Source organism: Candida jiufengensis (genome assembly GCF_024610255.1).
Source record: "Candida jiufengensis strain CBS 10846 chromosome Unknown scaffold4, whole genome shotgun sequence".
NCBI lineage: Eukaryota > Fungi > Ascomycota > Pichiomycetes > Serinales > Debaryomycetaceae > Lodderomyces > Lodderomyces jiufengensis.
Genome location: NW_026261559.1, coordinates 726,653 through 744,432, shown reverse-complemented (window position 1 = coordinate 744,432; position 17,780 = coordinate 726,653). Strand labels below are relative to the sequence as shown.

The window sequence follows — 17,780 nt, the reverse complement described above, 5'->3', positions numbered from 1 at the left end:
TTCTTAATTAGGAAAATTAATTGAAAACAATTGGTAGTTCTCCAACTTTTTATTAATATTTATTAAATTAGACGCGTCTTATATTTTGAATAATTTTTTTTTTTTATATCATAAAATTTATTTATTTCTTTATTTGATTTTACAACCATTATTACTTTCACTTTTAAAACACATTCATTTAATACATATATATATATCATTCGTAATACTGATCAATTAAGATCGATATCCTACAATGTCATCAACTCCATCATCTCCTTCAAGTAATATTCCTGAATCAAATTTAAATAATGGTGGTGATTCATTAGATAGAAATTCAGAATCAATTTCTCAATCTCAACAATTAAATCATTCATCAATTGTACCTTCTTCACCATTATTTTTTAATTCATCTTCAAATCCTGGTTCAGATATTAATAATGGTAATTTACAACAATTTAATAGTCAAAGAAGTAGAGGTACAATATCTGGACCAAATGATATATCATCACCATTACATTATACTTCGTCTATACATCATACTTCAGATATTGGTAATTTCAGTTCACAAAGAAACAATAGAATTAATGATGTTGATAGAATCATGAGAAGACATCAAAGATCAGATTTAAATGATGGTACTTCATCACCTTCTAGAAGAATGTTTACAAATAATAATAATAATCAAAATCAAAGAAGAACAAATTTAAATTCTTCATCTTCACAATTTAATTCAGATGTTGTTGAACCTGATGAACCAGTTAGAGTTATTTGGGGTACAAATGTTTCAATTCAAGAATGTTCAAATATTTTTAGAGATTTTTTATTAAGTTTTAAATATAGATTTAGAAAAGAAATGGATAATCAAGAAATTGAACCAGAAGATCATTCATTATATTATGTTGAAAAATTAAACTTATTGAGAGAATTAGGGTTAAACAACCTTAATTTAGATGCTAAAAATTTATTAAGCTATCCACCAACAAGAAAATTATATCATCAATTAATTAATTATCCTCAAGAAATCATTCCAATTATGGATCACACCATTAAAGAATGTCTTTTACAATTAATTCAAGATAGTGATGAAGACGATATAGCATTAAAGTTAGATGAAACTGAAACCAAAGTTTATACTATACGTCCTTATAATATAAATTTAGTTGAAAAGGGAATTAGAGAGCTTAATCCAAATGATATTGATAAATTAGTTAGTGTTAAGGGATTATCATTAAGATCCACATCCATAATACCCGATATGAAAGTTGCATTTTTTAAATGTAATGCATGTGGTCATACTGTTGGAGTTGAAATTGATAGAGGTGTTATATCAGAACCAACAAAATGTCCAAGAGAAGTTTGTGGACAAACTAATTCAATGGTATTAATCCATAATAGATCATCATTTGCTGATAAACAAGTTATTAAATTACAAGAAACTCCTGATTTAGTACCAGATGGTCAAACTCCACATTCAATAAATTTATGTGTTTATGATGAATTAGTTGATTCTACTAGAGCTGGTGATAGAGTTGAAGTATGTGGTATATTTAGATCTATCCCCGTGAGACAAAATTCAAGACAAAGAGCTTTGAAAAGTTTATATAAAACTTATCTTGATATTGTTCACATTAAAAAAATCGATAAAAAGAGATTAGGAGCAGATATAACAACATTAGAAAATGAATTAGCAGAAAAAGATCAAGAAGTTGAACAAACAAGAAAAATCACCCAACAAGAAGAAGATAAATTAAATGAAATTTCTCAAAGAGATGATTTATATGAAGTATTAGCAAGATCATTAGCTCCATCAATTTATGAAATGGATGATGTTAAAAAGGGAATTTTATTACAATTATTTGGTGGTACAAATAAAACATTTGAAAAAGGTGGTAGATATAGAGGTGATATAAATATTTTGTTATGTGGTGATCCATCAACTTCAAAATCTCAAATTTTACAATATGTACATAAAATAGCACCAAGAGGTGTATATACATCAGGTAAAGGTTCATCTGCAGTAGGATTAACTGCATATATTACAAGAGATATAGATACAAAACAATTAGTATTAGAAAGTGGTGCATTAGTATTATCAGATGGTGGTATATGTTGTATTGATGAATTTGATAAAATGAGTGATTCAACAAGATCAGTATTACATGAAGTTATGGAACAACAAACTATTTCTATTGCTAAAGCAGGTATTATAACAACATTAAATGCAAGAACTTCAATATTAGCATCAGCTAACCCTATAAATTCACGTTATGATCCAAATTTACCAGTTACTGCAAATATAGATTTACCACCACCATTATTATCAAGATTTGATTTAGTTTATTTAATATTAGATAAAGTTGATGAAAGAATAGATCGACAATTAGCAAGACATTTAACAGATATGTATTTAGAAGATGCACCAGAAAGAGTTACAAATAATTTTGTATTATCAGTAGAAATGTTAACATTATATATTCAATATGCTAAAGAAAAATTTAAACCAGTTATGACAGAAGAAGGTAAAAATGAATTAGTTAAATCGTATGTTGAAATGAGAAAATTAGGTGAAGATGTAAGAGTTAATGAAAAAAGAATTACTGCAACTACAAGACAATTAGAATCAATGATTAGATTAAGTGAAGCTCATGCTAAAATGAGGTTTAGTGATAAAGTTGAATTGATTGATGTTAAAGAAGCTGTTAGATTAATCAAATCAGCAATAAAAGATTATGCAACTGATCCAATTACAGGTAGAATCGATATGGATATGGTACAAACAGGTACAACATCACAACAAAGAAGAATTAGAGAAGATTTAATCTCTGAAATTTTAAAAATTTTAGAAGAAAATAATAATTTAATTAGATTTAATGATTTAAATTTAAAAATAAATGAAAGATCATCATTTAGAATTGAAAATTCAGATTTAAATGATTGTTTAAAGAGATTAATTCAAGAAGGTAAAATTATTGAAACTGGTGATAGTCATAGAAGAACTATACGAAAAATTTCAATAATATAATTGGAAAAAAAATGGTTTGTAAGTTGGATAATTTCAATTTTTAAATAATATGTATTAATACAAAATTTTTTATTTACAAAAATTTAGCACTTTTATCAATACTCTTATCTTTAATTAATTCCTTATCCTTCACATTTAATTCATCTTCTTCTTCTAATGATTTTAAAAATTCATTCAATTTAAAATCAATTTCTAAATCCTGTTTATTTTGTTGTTTATTATCAATAAAAGAATTTGCCAATTTTAATTCTTTCTTTAAATCAAAATTATCATCATATGAACTATTCTTTAGTTGTGTAATAATATTTTCCAAAATTTCAAATTTTAATGAATATGAAGTTTCTAAATTTATTAGATTCTTTCTAATTTTAATTAAATCTATTATAATTGAAGTTGTAAATAATGTTAATATTAATGATTTTGTTGTTTTTGTTTTTAATAGGGAATATAATTTTGGTTTTTGTCTTATATAAGTTTGTGCAGTTTGGGAATTTTGTCGTATAAATATTGAAAAATTTGTGATTTTTCCTTTCAATAGCGTTCTTGAAAACATTGGAATATGTGAGTTGTTTATTGTTGGTGAGTTGATGTAGTTTTTAAGATTATATAAATTTTATATACTATTTTTTTTTTTCCATATTTGATAATGCGATAATTTGTATTCAATGGATATCTGCGCTTTTGTGAGACTTCAATAATAAATTTGAATTAATTTATTCAAAAACAAGAACTCAAATTACAATTTTATATTTAGATTTATACAAAGTCTATTAAATTAATCTATATTAATTGAAAATAAAAAAAAAACCTATTTAACATTTGAGTTAACATTTTTCAAAAATTTGTACCTTTTTGATTAATTTTAGCTAAATGATACCATAATTTTGACCTTCTCATTCTAGTCAATCCAATAGTTGAACTTAAAGGTGGTAACTTTAATGTATTTAAATATGCTCCTTCTTCTAAAATTTCTTTTTGAAGTTCGGTTGTTGTTGTTGTTTCTTCGTTTGTTAAGTAATGATACCCGTTTGCGTATCCTAATCTTTCAAATAATATTGATTTTATAATTGAATGATTTGTGTTCTGTTGTTGTGGTTGTTGTTGCTGCTGCTGCTGTTGCTGTTGTTGTTGTAACTGCTGTGATGAATTATTTAGGTGTGTATCAAATTCTTGTATTAATTTTAATAAATATTTTTCAATTAAATCAATCCACCAATTTGATATATTATACATTTGACTCATTGCTTGAATTAATTCAATACACATTAATAAAGATTTAACAGAATAAGTTTTCAAATTTAATCTTGATTTAAAAGTATATGATAAATTATCCATAAATGGTTCTATAATATCATGTTTAATTTTACGTAATGTATTTTTATCTGGTATTGTTTGTTTTTGTTGTGAAGAATTTAAATATTGAGTTTGAGCTAAAAGTAATGAGATTATACACATTTCTTGAGTTGATGCTACATAAATCCATGCTCTATCATTACTATAATCTTTTCTTATTAAATCATATGTGGAATATGCATGTTTGAAATCATTTAGTATAAGTGACCAATCTGCTAATTTTCTTATAATTTGTTCGGCTGATGATTTATAATAATACATTTCTTGATAATTAAAAGATGATGATTGATTAGAAGAAGATTGAGATGATGATGGATTCATTGATGATGAATTAATTGATAATAAATTTGAATCACTATTATTGAAAAACTTTTTAGATGCTGAAAAAAATCTACCAGTTATTGATTTTTTAGGTTGTAACATTTGATCATCCCATAATCTTATCTTGGTTTGCATATGAGGTATTAAAAATTTATTAATAAAATTATAAACTGTTATTCTTAATGAAGTATCTATTGATTCTGGAATTTTAAAACTAGTGGTGGTATCTTTTAAAGTTAATCTTTGTAAATCTTCTTCAATTGTACAATTTTCAATAGATGATATTAATGAATATTTAATTTCTTCTTTTTCTAAATCACATTTTAATTTCATTGGTATTGAAATACTGTCTATATTCAATTTAATTCTTATTTCATTTTGTAAAACTAATAAATCTTTAGAATCAAATTTTGTAGAATCATAAATTATAAATACATGGATTAATAAATCATCAATTTGAAAAAATTTTGGGAAATTATAATTTCTAAAATCAACTATAAGTTTACGTAAATCATCAATTGAATCATTTTCAAAATCTATTATAAATATTTGACTTATAGGATGATTAAAAGTTTCAAATGAAGTTATTTTATTTGTTGTTATAATTTTATTAAAAAATGTTAAATATAATTTTTCTTCTTTATCTATTGAATTTTTTTCCTTTTTATTAATATGACGTAAATAATGTTCTAATGATGGAATACTAAACAATTGATCTAATTGTGGAGAATCAAAATGTAATGATGATGAATCAATTGGCGGTAGTGATCCACTATTTGATAATTTTGTACTTGATGAAGAAGATTCAGAATTTAATGAGGAAGAATCAAGTGGATTATTATGTAAATTTTTATTATTTAAATGATTTTTAAGATGTGGTTGTTGTTGTTGAGCATAAGAAATTGATAATAATTCAGGTAATGATGGTTCAAATCTAATTGGAAAACTATTATAATTTTTTGTAATTAATTGATTATTTATAATTTTAAATTGTTGATTAGGTATACCATATCTTGAATTATTACCAAAAGGTTTTAAAATATTTAAAGTTGAAATAATTTCATTATTTCCATTAGTATTGTCATTATCATTTTCTAAAATCAGTTGAAAAAAAATATCAACATTATGAGTAGATTGTATTGAAATTAATGGTGAAAATGTATGATGTAATAAATTTTGTCTTGATTTAAATGGATCTAATCCTTTTGGATATTCCATTAAACTTTTTTATTAATATTTAAAAGCAAATTTGATTAATGAAAAGTGGAGGGAAAATGTTGGAAATTGTAATCGATATTCAAAAGCGAGATCAGATATATCTAATAATTATTAGTCTAGTATAATAGTAATAATAATAATAATATTTATTTGTTGTACTACAAGATTTTATTGATTAACTACCAAATGGATGTCATAAAATTTAGTGTCAGAGAATAAAACATAAAGACATTGATTTCATAATACTAAAAATATTTATTATATAAACATTAAGCGGCTGAAACGCCCCAAAAATAAATTAAGTTACCCCTTAAAGACCAAATAAAAAATTTGTAATAAATTACACGAACTAACTACAGTATTATTTCCTAAAATAATTAATTAGACGATGTTATCAAAATATAATGTGTATACTTGATAGATATATAATATATCAAAAGTATTAAACAACTAATGAGAGTTAAGAATGAATACATATTCTCATATGAATGTTTTCTTTTTACTATTAAATAATTTTTGTATATAAAAAAAATATTTATAATAAATATTAATTATGAAATACCAAATTATTTTTATATATAATATTATATCGTAATAATATATAAATTGACGAAGTAGATTAATATTTTGGGTCCACAAAACTTTTTTCCAATTGGTAAAAAGATGTAAGCTGCTGATTTAGCAAGATAATATTAACCTCTTAAACATTCTTATATATAATATAGAAGAAATATCCTTTAGATCAAATGTAGTAAAATCAAGTTGTCTTTACAATATCTTTATTATAAGATTTAATTAGAGAATGTAAACAAAAAAACCAAAACCAAAATTAGAAAAAGAGAAGAAAAAAAAATTAATATTTTTTTTTTACAACCAAATTTTAATTAAATTTAATCAATTAATAATATCAACACACAACTATTTTTACTACCAACTCTAACTATTACTTCATTCATTCATTCATTCATTTAATCATCATCTTCATTTATTTTCATTTCAGTAATCTTTTATATATATTTATTTTAATTACATTCGTTTTATAAGAGTTATATTTTATTTTCACAGTTTACATTTCATTTCAGATCAAAAAGATTTCGTTTAAATTTATTTAAAAGATAAAATCTTAAGATTTCACAACATAAATTATAGATCTAAATCTAATGATATGTTTAATATAATAAAAATCAATATACTACTACTAGTATTACTACTACAATTATTTGTAAATGCTGATACCTCATCATTTTTTCAAAATGTTACTCAACCTACATTAAATTATAATTCATTTGGTAATAGAATAGGATTTTTTGGATCTTTTATTTCTACAAGTTTTTATAAATATATTGGATCTTCACAATTTTTAACAACAAATTCTAATCAAGCAGAAGAAGAAGACTCAAACGCAAATTCAAAAAGAGATGATAACATTTCACAATCATCAAATCAAAATAATTTATTTCTACAAGATACAAATAATAATTTTATATCAAAATTTGGAAATTTAAATGGACCAATTAGTCAATTATTAAGAATATCTGATGATTCAATAATTTTAAATGGTAATTTTACTGAATTTAATTCACAATCAGTCAAAAGTCCAATTATATATAATATAACTTCAAATTCTACTACAAATATAATACCCAATAATGGGTTTAATGGTACAGTTAAAACAATTTTTATTGATAAAGAATTGATATATCTTGGTGGTAATTTTACTTTTAATAATACCATTGGTGTTGCAATTTATAATCAAACTTCAAAAAATTTAAATTCTACATTATTTCAAGGTTTTGGAAATGATTCAACTATAAATAGTATAATTAAAGTTGGAGGTAATGATACAGATAATGGATCAATCATATTTGGTGGTAATTTTAATACTTTAGGTTTATCTGATTTATTAGTGCATAATATTACATCAAACTCAACTTCAAATCATAATGAAACTAATTCAACAATTGTTAATGCAGAACAAGTTATATCTTTAAGACATGGTATCTTTACTTCAGTTAATGCACAAGATGAAGGGGAAAATTCAAAAATTATTTGTCCATCTACTAATAACATATGGGATGCTACACCAAATTCAGGAGCTGAATGGAAAGTTGAATTACCAGATGAAATGAAGGGAATTACACCAACAAAAGCGCGTATTTATTTACCAGAAAGTGATAATGGTATAAAATTATTTAGAATTTATTCATTCCCGAATAATGGTATAATGAATTTGACATATATTGATCCATCAACAAATGAATTAGCTTATTGTGATGCTTGGTGTCCTTTAAATAGTTTCGATGATTTAAATGAATTTGTTGATAAAAATAGAGATAATGCTACTGATTTAAATCAAGACGATGTTTTTGTTGATGAAGAAGATGGTACTTTTTTCAAATATTATGATCCATCTACTAAAACTAAAAATCTTGGATATGGAGCTAATTTTCAAGAGTTTGCATTTATAAATCAAATTGGATTTGATCAATTAGGATTAACCATATTAGATTGGTATGGAAATCAAGCTTCATTTAGTGGATTTGAATTATATCAAAATGCAATTACAGTGTATGGTAATAATACTTTAAATGAACCAAATTGTGATGATGATTTTAATAAAGAAAATAATAATTATGCTGATATTATATCTGGTAATTTTCAATCTATTAAAGCTATAGATCCTCAATTGACTGGAAATGATTATTTAGTCACTTATGATACAAATGCAAAGATTGTACTATATCCAAATATTTCATATTCGGGTGATTATTCTATAATAATGACAACACCAGGATGTTCACAAGATAATTCGTGTCAACAAAGAGGTATTGTAAACGTCACACTTACCGATATTGATGAAAATATCTTATCAAGTAAATTAATTTATCAAAATAACGAAAATGCTAAATTTGACTATTTGTTTTATGGTCATTTAAATAGTAGCTCACAAGGTCATAATAATAAAATTGAAGTTTCATTTCATGATACTATCATCTCAGGTGAACAAAACCCAATGATCGTGGTCGATAAAGTTACAGCAAATATTGTTTCGTTAGATCTGTACTATGATAGAAATAATACAAACAGAACATCAAATAGAAATGGATCAGAATTAGTTTATATAAATTTAAATGGTCTATTTGAATATTCATTAGCAAATTTTACCGATTTTGATGAAAATCTAGTACATTATCGAGAAAACAATAGAACATTAATCAATACAAACAATACATATGTTGGTAATTCATCAATTAATTTATTAAGTGGAAGAATATCAAATGATTCTGAAGTGAGAGAAATAAATTTGTTTGATGATTCTTTAAGCTTTTTTGGACAATTTGAATCAAACAGTAACAATTTAACATTAAGTAACAATAATTTAATTACATTAAATATATCATCATACAACTCAACCTCAAATGAAACAAATGTAAATTTACCAACAACCTTGAGGAAAAGAGATGATCAAACCATTCATGGAGCAACTTTTAATAACACTATATCAAAAACAATTACCGTCAAGAATTCATTATTAGTACTTGGTAAATTTTCAATACTGGACTCATCAATAAAAAATCTTTCTAATAATAATGGAACTACTTCACAAGCAAATAACTTTGCATTATACTCAAATAATCAATGGTATAGTTTTGGAAACAGTTTTGAAGATGTTGAATATGATCAATTTGCTAATCCAACTATAGACAAAATTGAATACTATATTTTCTCATCATCATCAGGTTCAAACTTCAAAACTTGGGATAACACAAACGCCAAATGGTCAACAAATCAATATAATTTAACTCAATCATTACCACTAAACTCTCAACAACAAATACTTGGTGGGAGTAGTTTCAATATAATGGAATTTAATAGCATTAATCAAGCATATATTGCTAATGCTGAGTTTAATAAGTTTGGGTTTAACGTTACCGAAAATTCATCCGATTTTATATCAAATTCATTTTATGTCAATGACTCAATAAGTATTATTGGTGGTAAATTTACTTCTGGTGATGTAAGAAATGTTGGAATTATCAATAATACAGACCCATCAAGTTCCATTAAAGCATTACAAGGTAATGAAGTTGTTTGGGATGATCAAACTGAAATTGAAACATTGTATGTTGACAATGATTCGGAATATTTATTCATGGGAATTCATGGATCAATTGAAATCAATAATAATAACTTAACTGGAATAATAATTTATGATTTAATAAATGATACATTTACATCATTTCAACCACCTGCATTATCAAAAAGTGATGGTTCTTCAATCCATGTCAATTCAGTTGTTTTGTTTGATGAAGGTCATAAATTATTAGTCGGTGGTGATTTTGATACTGCAGGATCATTAAGTTGTCCTTCTTTATGTGTTTATGATATTTCAAATACAAGATGGATAAATCCTCAAAATGATGCTTCTACAACTCAAAATATTGGTGGTGTTATAACTGATATGAAATTTTATACTGCTAATCATGTTTTAATAACTGGTAAGAATTTAACATTAAATAATGATAATATTAAATTTATGACTTATAATTTCAATAATGGAGAATTTGATACTTCGGATTCTTTAAATAAATTAAACAAAGATGTCAATAAATTCATTATCAATGACAGATCTTCAAATTCAAATTTAAATAATAGAATGGTTGTCATTGGAGATGAATATGTTTCTGGATTTGATGGTACTAATTGGTATAGCATAGATCAAGATTTAAATATTGATAATACCACCAATTTTAACGACCTAAAATTATTAACAGCAGAAAAATCTACATCATATAATAAAAGCTTATTTGATAATGATAAATTACTAATAGTTGCTGGTATATTTAGTATAAAAGATTATGGTTTAGTCAATATGGCATTATATAACGGTACCTCATGGATCCCTTATGTTTATACATTACAACAACAACAAAATCAAACCACTACACCTCAAATAGGAGATGTTAAAACAATACTAATAAACGATCAAAATAGATTTTTATCTTCAGATGATTTAAAAAATTTAAATAAGAATTTATCAAAGGGTAAAGTAGTAGGTATATCATTAGCATGTGCATTAGGTTCAACTACATTATTTGGATTATTATATATTATTCCATATTTTGCATTATTAAAAAATAGAAAGGGTTACGTTCAAAGAATTCATGAACAAGATATGATGGATGCAGTAAATCCTGAAGATTTATTACATGAAATTGATTTACAAAGGGAAAAATAGTCTTTAAAAAACAGAAACAAAAATTAATTTAATTTATAAATAATTATAGTATTTGTATATTACAAAAAATTTAATATGAGATTTTAATAAGTAAAAAAAATTAATCGTACATTTTTTAAATATTTTTTATTTGCCTATTTTTTATTTGGATCTTCTGATTCTTCATCTTCATCATCTTCATCATCATCAATATCAAATAATCTCTCATTAGTTGAGTTCAGATCCTTTTTATTAAAATCAGTTAAATCAGATTCTTTAAACAGTTCAGCATCTTCTTGATGTTCATTATCCCTAAAAATATCTTGTGAATAATGAGCACCATTTTCTAATTCATCATCAATATCATTTTCATCAAATTCTCCAAATAATTCATCATCTTCTTCAGGTATAGATACATAATTTCTTCTACCTGGATTTCTTTTAAATATTACATTTCCAATTTTATCAATTATTAATTTATCTATTTTTTTAATAGTTTTAAAACTTGCAATCAAAACAGCAGCTGTAAAAATCCCACTTTTAACAATTTTATTAACAACAACATCAACTTGATTATTTTCAATTGGATTAAAATTATCATCACCATCTTCATCTAATCTAATTTGACCTAATTTTATAAATCCTCCATTACGTTTTATACCACGATCATAAACAAACCAAGTTACAGAAATAAATACTATAATAGGAACAAATAAAACTAAAAATAATTTTGATCCTTTAACTTCTCTACCATAATATTCATCAAATTCTTTTGATTTTCCAGGACATGGTTTTGGTGACCAAGTATCAAATTGTTTACCTCCTTCACAAGTTGAAAGTGGAATTTTTCTATATCCTGTACTTTCAAAATATTGGAATGCATTTGGTTTTGAACACATATCTTTTTTACGATCTTCTGCTGTTAAACCAGTAACTAATTTACATGTATTATCAGTTAAATCTCGTTGATAATTATAATCACATTCATAATCTCTACGAGTACATGAACAATTTCTTATTTGTTTATAACCTTCATTTAATGGTGCTGATCCAATAAAACAATCAGTTTGTTTTTGTGATCTTCTCAAATACTTGGATTCATGACCAAATAAACATTTATCTTCTCCTTCAGGATGATATGGGGACCAATATTCAAAATCATCTTTATCAGGTTTATCTAAATCTAATTGACATTGTCTTGAATAAATATTTGTGAAATCAATGGAAAAAGTTAAAGTATCTCTGATATCTTTTGGATGAGTTGCTAATATTAAAAATTTTCTTGAGATATCTGTTGGTACAGTTGCTAAATCTAAAATTTTAACTTTATTATCAGTAAATTTATAATCATTCCATGTTGAACCTTCATCTAACGAATAAATTAAAGTATCTGTTTCCTTTTGTGAATCAATAATAACTAAAATAGTACCTTGATCACCATATTCCCATTGATAAACTCCTTGTTTAATTTCCTTCCATGTAATACCACCATCAATACTTAAAAAAGTTGAAGAAGAATCTAAATCTGCTAAATATTCTCCAACATTACCAACACCCATTAAGAATCCAACTGCTGAACCTGACGAATAAGTATCTCTATAATCTGCTCTTTCAGTAAATCCATGTAAATGTAAAGCACATTTTGATCTTGGTTGTCCAATACATGAATATTTCTCACCTTTGGAATTTACAACTGGTGGTGCCAAATAATCCCATTCACTACCATCATTTCTTGATATTAAAGTTTGTAATTTTTTGGTTCCTTTACCTTCTTTGTAGTTTGCAACTATATTAGCTATAATTGTACCTTCTAATGTATCAATTTTATCAAAGTCAACATAACCCACGGAATTTCTATTTACGTGTTCTAAAGATAATACAAAATAAGTTCCATTTGAATTTGATTTTAATAATGATCCATATTCAAATCCTTGTTCAAGATTTGTTTCAACTTGCATGAAAATAGCATTTGATGTAGAGTCTAATACAGTATATGCTTGATGTTTACCAACTTTTAAATCTTTTGGGAAATCAGCGTCAGCAAATGTTTTACCATCAAGTGTAACTTTAGCTTCTAATGAATTATCTTTAATAACAGCAACAACTACAAAATGACCAGTAATAGCGTATCCAACAATATCATCAAATATTTTTTCTGGCTTTTTGGAACCATCTATGGAATATAATGATTTTTTACCATTTGAATCTTTTGCTGAACAATAAATTAAATTATCAATTTGTTTTTCAAAAATTGGGCCAACATAATCACACATTACAACATTATCCATAATCTTGTTGAAACTTTCACCACCAGTATTTGTAAAATAAGCAGATGCATCACAATTCCTATCATTTCTTTCACAATCCCCACCCATCCATATAAATTTTCTTGGATCTCTCTTATGAAATGAAATTTGTGATGGAACTGAAGCTACGGGTTTATTCGGAGCTTTATATTTTCTAAACATTCCACCCCCATCTTGTGAATAATAGAAAGTAGTAGAATCAGTCACCAAAATAACTTGACCAGGTACAAAACCAGTATAGAATGCAATTATTTTATCGTGCACAGGGACTTTAGTGAAACCAGCTCCTCCGTCATTTGAAACATATATACGATCATCACTAGTTTTTAAAACAATATTATCTGCCAAATTTGCTTCCAGGTGAGTGTTAACATAAATATATTGAGTAATAGTACCTTCAATATCATTTTTACTTACAACAATATCAGTTTTCTCACCACTATTTTCATCATCAGGTTTATTATAATCTGAACATTTGAAACTTTCTTTTGATGCAAAAGTTTCCAAATTTTTGGACCCAAAATCACAAATATTACCATTAATTTTTGATTTATCAAAAAGTTCAAGTTGCAGTTTACCTGATTTTTTACATAAATTGGCAATAGCTTTAGGATCAGGTATACAAGAACCACCACCTTTACCACTTGGTTTAAAACCCAACGAACATTCAAAATCTTTTTCAGTACATTGACAAGGATCTTCATATACTTTAACATCTTGAAACAATTGATTTACAAAACATTTTGCATCTTGTTTTCTTCTTCTAAATTTTTCTTTATGACCATAAACACATAACGGTTGATCATCTCCAACTTGTCTTGCATAAACTTCTTCAAAATCTGAATCCTGACAAGTTTTTCCATCAAATGCTCCAGCAAAATCAACGTAATATAATAATTCTCTTGCTCCACCTCTATCTTGTGGTGAATAACCATCAATTAAAAATTTTTTGGAAGTACCATCAATAGTAGTTAATATATCAATTACGAAAATTTCTTTTTCAAGTGATACTTTTTCCCAATCTTTACCTTGATTTAATGAATAATAAAAATAATCAACAGGTCCATGTTTGACTACTCCATTATAAGGTACAGCTAATAAAATGTTACCTTTATCACCAGAAGAAAAAACACAAGCACTTTCCAAAGCAAGATCCCAAGAAATACCTCCATCTCTTGAAACGAAAGATTTCATTTGATCATAATTATTTGCTAAATATTTACCTTGAGTCCCAACACCCATTAAAATTCCAGGTGTTGGACCAGTTCTAAATTTACCTTCTCCGCCTAATTGACCATAAGACCATAAATGTACTGAACAACCATCTTCAATTTTACATCTATCATCATTTGACTTTAATAGATTCCAATCTTCACCATCATTTATAGAAATTTTGGAAATTAAGTTAGTGGTTGTACTACCACCAAATAAATAATCATATAATGATTTTTGTTGATCATTATCTTCTTGAGATTCAATTTCAACATTTGCTAACCAAGCACCATCAATATAATCTACTTTCATCACGTATGAAAGTTTATCCAAAACTTCTTTAAAACGTAAACCCAAGGAATCTGAGCTATATAATTTTGAAACTTTTGAAACATCTTGACTATAATCAATAGCTGATATAAATAATGAAGAAGGAGATGAGTCCAAAAATGACATAACTCCATATTTAATATCAATTTGAATATCTGCTTTATTAAATTCTTCACCATCTCTTGTAACATATAAATTAATTTTGGAATGTTCACTATATTTATCTAATCTTGAAACAATAGTCATAAAATTCTCTTCAACTTTTATATCAATTATTGCTCCATTCCCAGTATCTGATAATTTTATTTCCTTTTTGTTCGTAAAAAAATCTTCTGATTTATATAAATTTGACAGTATAATATGTTTAAAAGAATTCAATTCATTTTCTGAGCAATAAATAGTTGAGCCTTCACCAATTATTGATTCTGTAGTTGATCTTGCAAATCTACAAACATGAGCGTTTATAGGAATTTTTTTACTTTTAGTTTTAAATCCATCAGTTGTATAATGAAAAATATGTTGACATTTATGATTATATTCTCCAGATTCAGGACATTGATAATTTGAGATCATTAACATTTGTGAATCAGCTGCATTAAATTCCATTTTTGGGATTGAAGCTAAACCATCTTCGTTATATTCATAAATATTTGATACAAATTTTGACCAATTTTTACCTTTATCTCGAGTAACATAATGATTATTTGTTGCAGTTATTATAAATGCTCTTTCTTTTACAAATGGATCAAATTCAAATTGTATAACTTTTTCCTTTATATCATTAATTAAATCAAACAGGTTACCATCATTATGAGATATATATGCTCTATGATTTTTTAAAGTCAAAATTGTACTTGAATCATCAAAATATCTTATTAATTCGGGAAAATCATCATGTGTTGATAATGATATCTCAGGAGTGAAGGATAATGATAAAGTAATTATTGATAATGTCAATAGTAGTAGTGACACCATAGATGAATGTATAGGGATTCTCATTTCAATCTTTAGATTATAAAGTTAATTACCCTTAATCTTGTTCTATATATAATATTTGCAAATAAGTTTAGTTTTAATTTAAGATAGTTGATATATTGTTATATTATCATAAAGAATTGAATGAACTTTGAATGTAATACAATAAATAATATGATGATTTTTCAATTAATTGAATAGATGAATAACTAATCTTTTGAGTTCACCTAATAACTTTGTTCATTTAGGTTGTAATTAGAATTTTAATTCTGTTGTAAAAGGCTCTAAATTTTAAATAAAAAGCCTCTCAGAAATTATTTATGGAATTTTTCATCGAATTCCGACTGGTAGCGTTTTTCTGGCTTAATCAAATATCAAGAGATTAGAAGAGTAAGATAACATAACTTACATGAACTTGTCAACTTTCCTAATTAAAGAGAAGTAAAGAGAGATTATAAGAGTTATCTTCAATTATTACTCATTAATTCGTTAATTTATTCTATAATACCAATCCAACATAATTCTCAATTTTATTTATTTTAAAATTACAATTTAAATTCAAATCATTAAAATATTTACTTAAATTAAAAGTATAACTCATTAGTGAATTATTAAATTTTGATTGATCTTCAACTTGTATTTTGAGTATGATTTGTTTTTGAAGTGGGTTATTATTATGTTTTATAATTTCAAATGGTGATGATTCACCAATTAATCCATATAATTTGTTTAAACTTGTTAAGATTAGTGTGTTCCATGTTATTAAATCCATTTCAATGGTTTCATATGTTGATAGTAGTTGTTTTGATTCATTTGTATCTGCATGTATTATTGGATCTGGCTGTCTATGATAATAAGTTAGTATCTGAATTTGATTTCTCCAATTGATAATATTAAAGTACATACATTGCAATATCTAAGTAACACCAAGGATTAGTTTCTTTAACTGTTCTATTTTTGGGTACCAAAAAGGACATAAAGTAATGTTTGCTACTTCAATATATTATAAAAAAAGAGTAAAGTAAATAAAAAATTATGAAACATTTTTCATTATAAACAAATTTATTTTTTAAATTATTTTTACTTACAAAAAAAATCAAGCTACCACACGGCTGCAAAATTTTGAATTCATTAACAATCAAGACTGTTATCACGATGGGTAAATTTGTATAATAATATCATCAGTAGAAGATGTAGAGTTTGAAGGAGTTGCTGAGTTGATGACTAGCTCATCTGAAACTTGTTTTGAAATTTTATCAACATCTAAATTGCCCGTTGTATCATTACCAACCGCCTCTTTTTCATTGTTTTCATTGGATTGAGTTTCACATTTGTTTTCCTCATAAATAATAGTACTAGTAGTAGAATTAGTCTTTTCATACTTGACATTAATTTTCTTGGAGGTTTCACTTTGAGAAAACAAAATAACTTCTTTTTCCAATTGTTGAGTTTCGAATATCTTACAATTTGGAAATTTCTTATAAAGTTCTTCAAGTGGTAATCCACCAGGTGGAATTCTTGAACCTGGTTCTATTGTAATCACTGGGATAATTACTGATGTTGATTGAGTGAAATCTGGTAAGTTTGTTGTAGTGTTGTCATAGTTGTTTTGTTGCTTTTGTTGTTGTTGTAATGCTTGGGTTAATGATGAAGGAGGTGGTGAAAATGGATGAAATGCAGTAGATACTGTTGTCTTGTTTGATAAAGAAATTGAATCTGTATTTGAATTGTTTTGGTTGTTTTGGAATATAATAAATGCTGAAATAGGGTACATGTCTTGAATAATTGGTTTTGTAGAATGGCAATTTTTATTTTTGGTGGGTTTTGGAAGTAAATCGTATAA

At 25.5% G+C, this 17,780-nt stretch overlaps 7 protein-coding genes across 7 annotated transcripts; 2 read left to right on the top strand and 5 right to left on the bottom strand. All coding sequences in view use genetic code 12, as the record gives it.

The window, feature by feature from the left end:
- Positions 1–235: 235 nt before the first annotated feature.
- Positions 236–3,004, top strand: CDC54 (MCM DNA helicase complex subunit; the record flags this gene model as incomplete). Its single annotated transcript, XM_051762714.1, has 1 exon — positions 236–3,004. The coding sequence occupies one exon, from the start codon at positions 236–238 to the stop codon at positions 3,002–3,004; it is 2,769 nt and encodes a 922-aa protein (XP_051620766.1).
- Positions 3,005–3,077: 73 nt separating this feature from the next.
- On the bottom strand, positions 3,078–3,557 carry KGF54_002253 (uncharacterized protein; the record flags this gene model as incomplete). Its single annotated transcript, XM_051762713.1, has 1 exon — positions 3,078–3,557. The coding sequence occupies one exon, from the start codon at positions 3,555–3,557 to the stop codon at positions 3,078–3,080; it is 480 nt and encodes a 159-aa protein (XP_051620765.1).
- Positions 3,558–3,838: 281 nt separating this feature from the next.
- Positions 3,839–5,896, bottom strand: GSG1 (Gsg1p; the record flags this gene model as incomplete). Its single annotated transcript, XM_051762712.1, has 1 exon — positions 3,839–5,896. The coding sequence occupies one exon, from the start codon at positions 5,894–5,896 to the stop codon at positions 3,839–3,841; it is 2,058 nt and encodes a 685-aa protein (XP_051620764.1).
- Positions 5,897–7,061: 1,165 nt separating this feature from the next.
- Positions 7,062–11,135, top strand: RAX2 (Rax2p; the record flags this gene model as incomplete). Its single annotated transcript, XM_051762711.1, has 1 exon — positions 7,062–11,135. The coding sequence occupies one exon, from the start codon at positions 7,062–7,064 to the stop codon at positions 11,133–11,135; it is 4,074 nt and encodes a 1,357-aa protein (XP_051620763.1).
- A 134-nt stretch (positions 11,136–11,269) lies between these two features.
- On the bottom strand, positions 11,270–15,937 carry PEP1 (type I sorting receptor; the record flags this gene model as incomplete). The annotated part of the gene is made up of 1 exon (XM_051762710.1): positions 11,270–15,937. The coding sequence occupies one exon, from the start codon at positions 15,935–15,937 to the stop codon at positions 11,270–11,272; it is 4,668 nt and encodes a 1,555-aa protein (XP_051620762.1).
- Positions 15,938–16,436: 499 nt separating this feature from the next.
- On the bottom strand, positions 16,437–16,914 carry KGF54_002249 (uncharacterized protein; the record flags this gene model as incomplete). Its single annotated transcript, XM_051762708.1, has 2 exons — positions 16,437–16,782; positions 16,844–16,914. 2 exons carry the CDS (start codon positions 16,912–16,914, stop codon positions 16,437–16,439), a joined length of 417 nt encoding a protein of 138 aa, XP_051620761.1.
- A 173-nt stretch (positions 16,915–17,087) lies between these two features.
- Positions 17,088–17,711, bottom strand: KGF54_002248 (uncharacterized protein; the record flags this gene model as incomplete). The annotated part of the gene is made up of 1 exon (XM_051762707.1): positions 17,088–17,711. One exon carries the CDS (start codon positions 17,709–17,711, stop codon positions 17,088–17,090), a length of 624 nt encoding a protein of 207 aa, XP_051620760.1.
- Positions 17,712–17,780: the final 69 nt, after the last annotated feature.